Here is a 6,914-nt window from a genome sequence, read left to right as displayed (position 1 = left end):
CGGCCAACTCCCCCCAGTTTATATACTGAGCATGACATGTTACCAACATTATTCTCATCCTAAATCCAAAACACAGCACTGTACCAGCTACTAGGAAGAAAATTAACTCTATCCCTGCCAAAACCAGGACACCTTGAATTTATGATTTAGAATTGCTTGTGCTGGGTCCAAATCACTCAAAGTTTGTACTAGTTTAAATGCCAGCAAGGATCCACAGTGGCCTCCCATTTCTCAGGGAAATGACTTCTGTGTTAAAAGCACATTCAGGAATCCTAATCTTAGTTTTGTAACCAACATGCTGAGCAGCCCTGGAACATTACTGCTGCTCTCGCTTTATTTACTTACCCTCTTCAGAGAATACAACCTTTAGGAGAGGGCCCCATATTTTCTATGCTTTCTAGGTATGGCTGAACTTTTTAATTCTCACCATGGTATCTTTTCACACCAAAGTGAAAAATAATGTTATTATGAGTATAAAATTGCATAATTCCCCTGTTTGCCTGGTTACTCACCAAAACTCACACCTGAAGCCTACCTGGAAGATGCTCCATCAAACTGACAAGATTAAACAATATTCTGGAAAAATCACACTGCAATTAACTGCCACTGAAGGGTCTCACCTCAGCCTTAAGAATCGGATCTCCACATCCATGGGCCAGAAAACTCAAGCTTCCATTAACAGCTGTTAGAGTCATTTGTCCCATGTTTTCTTGCCTTTCACCATTAATGTTGAGATAGGTATTAACGGTAGCCATCTGTTGCCCATCAGTACAAGCACTGACTTCCATTCCTTCTTCCAAATCCCCTTAGAGAATGAAAAGAGAGCACTTCATTTACAGAAACAACACTGACAGACATTGTTTCAAAGCCAGCTTTTTAATTACTTAGGTGATCAATCAGTGTCTGAGTGTGTTAGGTGTGTGTGGAAAAAACACAAGAGGACATAAACAGGAGAAAATTAGATCAGTGTCAGTGTCTGATTTTTCTCTTCTGTGTGGCTTGTGAATGATTTACAAATACAGATTTGCTACTGCAAAGAAAGCACTGAATTAATATAAATCTAAATAATTCCCTCAGTCACAGTGATTCACAGGCTTTTTTCTACTTTAGTCTTCCACTGTCCCTTGTTGCTGACATTTCAAAACAGCTTAGACCATGAATGAAAGAGTGTCAGTCCCTCATCCACCCAAGTCCCTCATCCACCCATCACACACATAAGTTGTTTCTGCCCAAGTAGTGATGAGCATAAGCAGAAATGGTTGGCGAAGTGCGCACAGAATCTGGGTTGAGAGTTGAGTTGAATCATTTCTACAAACGTCTGACTTCAGTAATTCACAAACTAATGGTCTTAATCTGAAATACATCACAGCACTTACAAGTGAGGCCATGAATCTGAGAGAAATTCTACTGCAGAAGTGTGGAATGGCAAATCCATAACTGAAACTAGGACTGGGACTGTCGGCAACATGAGTCTGAGACAACTGTCATACCACCAGATCTACCTGGTTTGCACACAAATCTAATGTAGTTGAAGGGTGGATGAGTCACAACAGAAAGCACTTGCAGCAGGTCTCATTCCATCTAAAAGTTAGGCACAGTCTGAGCCAACAGCCCTGTTTCCTCTCTGTTGTCAGTCAGAATTGACTGCTGCTGAGAGAATCATCTGCAGAGGGTGATTTCACGCATCCTATTTCATACGTCTGTTTCAGCATGGGGTAGAGTCAGCCTCTGGAGGCGCCTTTCTCTTTCTCTTCCTTGAAATTGGTATGTAATGATTATCTTAGACGAGGTACACAACTTTAAGATAGCTAAATCAAGATGAAATGCCCATCTTTGATGGCATGATCCTTCCCTGGCTAGTAATCATACAAATGTCTCCCAAACTGACCCTTGTATAACAAGTTTTATGCTTCAGCTTTTCATTATCTGAAAGACCATAGCTTGAATCGCCATGAAACTGAGCTAGCTTGGCACTAGAGAGACATAGCCTTTCTTCCTGCCTCTTCATACCAATGACAGCTGTGAATCATAGAATCATTGAATATCTCAAGTTGGAAGGGACCCATAAGGATCATCAAGTCCAACTCCCTGCAGGACTACCTAAAACTGAATCATATGACTAAGAGTGTCGTCCGTGAAGGTACGTACCTTTCAAATACCCCATGTAGTACTGAAAACACTCCTTTCCTTTAGAAGCAGCTACTTTTACTTTCTCTTTCTGATCAATAATCCCCTCCACCAGGATTTGGCTCTGAACAGATGAGGAAGCAGCAGTTCCTGTCAGGCCTAGCCAAATATCTTCAAAGGCTCTTAACTGCAGCCATAAAGGAAAAACATTTATTCAAAGCCACCACACATTAATGAATGTTCAGAGATGATGCTCAAATATCAGTGCTTCCCACAGAAGGGTAAGTGGTGAGGGAAATGTTTTCCAATGCTTGTGCACTACACAGGAGTTACACTCTTAAGAGAGGCACAAGCATTGGGATGGTTGGTTCAAGAGCTGAATGACTGGATAGCACAAGGCTTGTGGACAAAATTTTAATGGTAGCAATGAAAGAAACATACTCTAACAGTCAATTCCCTGTGATGCTGCTAATTTGTGCCATTTATTCCAAAACAAAGAATAGAGAAAGCCCAAGCAGAGCAGCTGATACTTCTTTCATCTCCCTTCTTTCTAAAGAGAGAGGGAAAAACAATTTAGTATTTGTCCTAGACTGTTATTGATTAAATCATCATAATTTTGTTAAGGGGTGGCCTATTGTCTCAGTTAATTATGACTGACTACCCACATTCCTTCTGATGAAGAGTTTGGATGGTGCTGACCACATTACTTTTCTGCCCCACTCTGTTGCCACCACCAGCTTCTCCATCTTATTTATTTCACAGAAAATTAAGAGCAAATGCAAAATAGAGGGGGAGAGAAAAAGGAAGAGATTTGCCTCAGAATGAGCATCATATTAGCTGTTCTGTGCCTTTCTTAAGGCCAGTTCTTTTTTCTGGCAAATGATGCTTTGTATGAGTCTCACATTTGTTTCCCTCTTTTTTTTTTTCTTTTTTTTTTTTTTTGCTATGGTGCAATAAAACATGCCTTACCAAACAAACCAGGCGTGCTGAAGAGGGTGAGCTATAGTAACACACAGCCTCTTAAAACTTTTATATACTCCAGTTGATATACACTTACTATATTTGTCACTGAGCTCTGCACATAACTAATGCTGGTGCCTTCCTTTCTCTTCTTGATCATACTGCATGTACATTGCATAACTGCTCCTTTAAAAACAGAACTAAAGAAACCAGGAGTATTTTGTGTTGCCTGTACTTGCCTGCTGTTTTAAAGTCACTGGCTGCATCTGATCAGTTTGGAAGATAGATGGCAGTAGGCCTTTAGAAACCAAAAACCAAACCCCAGTGCCACTAAAATAAAATAAAAACTCACTTCAATTTCCAAAGAATAGTTATTCACATCAGCTGTACTCTGATTTTTCAAGGATACTCCAATCAACCCTTCATCTCTCCCATGATCAGCAAGGTGGAATCTGCCCTCTGATTGCAAAATGATGTCGTCTTTGTTGAGCTGGTGTTTTCCAGAGAAAACAATTACCTAAGTATCAACAAAAAAAGGTATTAAAGCTTAATTCTTCCAAAGAAATGGGTTGTACAATGCTAGCATTCTCATGAAATTACACAATGAAGTGATGAACAAAACTTGTAGTTTCAGAAACCAGCACATCCTCCTTCTCACAGCACTGTCTTACTTCATTACATCTCCGGTTTCTGTGGTATAACAAAACATGTTCCATGATTACAGCATAAGACAAGACGAACAGCTGTAATATAACTATATTTTATTAAAACAAGTTCTTTTTTTTTTTTTGGTCTTATGCTTCTCAACTACTCTAGCTAGGCATTTTGATGCATGCCTTTGAAGAAAAGGATCCAAAAGAATACAGAGGCAGCTGATTTTGAAGTAACATGCATATACATTTTTTGCATTATGAACAGGCACTAACACATCTTGGTCTTGGAAAAAGTTTTCACTGGCATCAGAATTTGGCTGCTGTTTCCCATCGCTAACAGGGTGTGTGTGACCTGCTCTGACAGTAAATGAGGAAACCAACTGAGATGCATTTTAGCCACTGGGAACTGGAAGGAGGCCACTTTTATTACAAGTTTGAAGTTTCATGTTTGTTGTGAATATCTATAGGCAACTCAGGGGTCCAATATGCACCTAAGGAAGATCATGGATGGGTTTTCGGTTTACATGTTTAATACAAAAATAAATGAAAACTGTAAGGTTACACTAAGGTTCAAAAATCCATCACTACCAGCAGAGCAGCCATAAAAACCAGTAAACTTTTACCTGCAGGGGAAGGAAAGCACTTTTATTCCTTTCTAGTTTCCTTTTTGATCACTGTTTTGATATCCTCCAGAAACATGAAATTAAAAGACCTTTGAGAGAGGAATAGGAAAGAACGAACATGGAGGAAGTAGGAACGTTTACAACTGTAATAGGACCTATAGACTATACTACAGTGGCAAACACAACCTGTCTGCCTGAACCCATCAAAAGACACTGTTTATTTATGGTTCGTTAAGTTACAGAAGTATGGCAATTCTCGTGAAAAGTTGCAGCTGAGGAAAACTGAGTCTCCAAAACAGTAATTGCATTTAAAGTGAAGCAGGTTCAATATGTTTATGTGAGACTTACATTTGGAAGGTCACAGAACTCAAAGCTCGTATAATAGTCCAGGCAAGACGAGTAGTTTGTTTCTATTTTACCCAGAATCTTCTGTTTGGTGCATGAGGTCAGGAAAATATTTTCCAGAACAGCTTCTAACTGAAATTTATCAGGATACAAGAATTGATTTCTCTGCAATGAACCAAGAAAACAAAGTTAAAACATGACAACAGAATCTTAGACACTCCTCCATGCCCACTCATCCCAGCTCTCAACCTCATCCTGTCCCTGTGCTGGCTTTTTTTATTCTAGTAGCTTCAGCGTTTTAACGGAACATTTCCAAAACATAACATTTCCACTTGCCAATGTTTTGGCTTATCAGCACAGTAACTGGTCCCCATCCTACAGAATTAACTCAACAGTTTTGCAAATTTAGGCACAAGTGAGGCCTCTAGTTTGTAAGAACTCATTTTTTCTTAATTATGCTACATTTAGCTTTCTTCTTTTGCAGAGAAATATGTAAAAGGTAAAATGAAATAATGGTATTTCACAGAAAGTGGTACTCTACAGAAGCTTTCTTAAAATCCATTCAAAATTACGTACAAAAACTAAATAAATTCCCATCTATTAAGAACAGCTCCCATAAAAACAGTGAGTTAACAGATACCGCTGCCTTCTCTTACCTCATAAGTTAAATTGTGTTTGAATTTTTTGTCATCCCAGTTCAGATCTAGATATTCATTAAAGAATGCTGATCTTTGCTCTAGAGACCCACATGCATGCAGGTGTTCCATACTTAATACTCTCTGAAGCTGGAAGAGGGAAAAAAATACATATTACTAATTTTCTAAAAAATGTGTTCAGTATATACTAGAGTATGCTTTCTGGGCAAAAATACACCCCTGTGAGAAGCCCTGAAAGGTCTATATCCACAAAAGACTGCTTTAATCTCTACCAAGAAACCTAAGGTGTTGACGATTCTGTCCTGAGGGAAAACTGCATCCCAAATACAAACATATGTGGCAACATGAAACAGAATTCTTCATAGGCTTTATTTTTCTTCCTCTGAGACACGAAAAGAAAAGGTTGACTTCAAGTAAGATTTTCATATCTTACACAAGTGCAGAAAAAATTCATTCTGTGAGACTCAAACCCAGAAATTTAGCTACACCCACCCCTTCTTAGACTCAAAGACTTATACCTGACCTGAAGAGAGTGTCATACAGCCATCCCAGGCAGTGATGTTCATCTTTGATTTATCCTCCAGGGTCAGTCGGATGTCAGCAGGCTGCCCACCATTCCCTGTGAGCTGCAGCTGAAACCAGAAGAAAGGATTTGTCCAGTGAAGCAAGACTAGAACTAGCAGAAGAGCTTGCAGGATGATCTAGCAGAATGATCTCCACCCAGTGGAGACAAAAAGAAACACAATTAAAACTGCGACAGAACAATGTTAAAACTCCATTGAACTCCACGTGGCCTGGAAGCTCAGGGCCTTAGACAAACACACATGCAAACTGCACTTTTACAGCTGAGGCAACAGAAGTCTTTCTGTTATCTTCTCTGAAAGCTGCATTGGGTCTATCGTGCATAGCAATTAATGACACCAGTGGAATAATGACACTGCAAGAGAATTTATTCCTCTGAATACGATGCTTCAGACCTATTGACTACTTAGTGAAAACAACCTGAGAGCACCCTGTGGCACCACTATGAGTACCAAAAAGAGTCCAGATGAACAAACAGAACATTGTACAGTTTGTGCAGCTTATTATTGAGCAGAAGGACTTCAGCCTCAGCAAATGGAGTGTCCTGGCCCACACAGTGCATTTTCAGACAGAAAATATTCTGTAGTCTTTGATCTTAAAGGATGATTTGTGGAGTTCTTCCTTTTTCCCCATATATGCTTTGCAAGTGCACCTCACAATTATATTTTAAAGCCTTTCTAGTCTCGCACATTTTCACACTTGTGTTGCAATTTCCTATACAGTCCAAAAATTTAGGTTTGCTCTATGTGCATATCAAAGGGTTTCTGGCTTTTTTGGCATGTGGAATAGGAGTTTGTTCACCACTTTCTGGACAAAACCTGCCTCATTTTCATTGCTAGGCTGGCTCCTGTGCACTTCTGGCTTCTTACCATCCAAAATGGGTCAATGCTAAAACTGTAAGACAGATACTGTCAGTGAGCAACAGTTATGCTTAGAAAAGGGAACAATGCTGGTGGTTTGGACACAAG

The 6,914-nt window shown here is 39.5% G+C and overlaps 1 protein-coding gene across 1 annotated transcript in view; it reads right to left on the bottom strand.

The window, feature by feature from the left end:
- The window catches only part of LOC103900922, a 120,721-nt gene that overhangs the window by 23,554 nt on the left and 90,253 nt on the right, over positions 1 to 6,914 (bottom strand). Inside the window, exons 57-62 of the mRNA XM_009281706.1 lie at positions 5,883 to 5,996; positions 5,365 to 5,493; positions 4,712 to 4,873; positions 3,440 to 3,604; positions 2,149 to 2,314; positions 621 to 805 (exon numbers count right to left, since the gene is read on the bottom strand). Coding sequence (XP_009279981.1) covers positions 621 to 805; positions 2,149 to 2,314; positions 3,440 to 3,604; positions 4,712 to 4,873; positions 5,365 to 5,493; positions 5,883 to 5,996 — 921 coding nt within the window. The remainder of the gene's footprint in view (positions 1 to 620; positions 806 to 2,148; positions 2,315 to 3,439; positions 3,605 to 4,711; positions 4,874 to 5,364; positions 5,494 to 5,882; positions 5,997 to 6,914) is intronic.

Source organism: Aptenodytes forsteri, unplaced genomic scaffold (assembly GCF_000699145.1).
Source record: "Aptenodytes forsteri isolate BGI_AS27 unplaced genomic scaffold, ASM69914v1 Scaffold84, whole genome shotgun sequence".
Classification (NCBI taxonomy): Eukaryota; Metazoa; Chordata; class Aves; order Sphenisciformes; family Spheniscidae; genus Aptenodytes; species Aptenodytes forsteri.
Note: the sequence above shows the minus strand (reverse complement) of the source record. Positions and strands in the feature narration are given on the sequence as shown.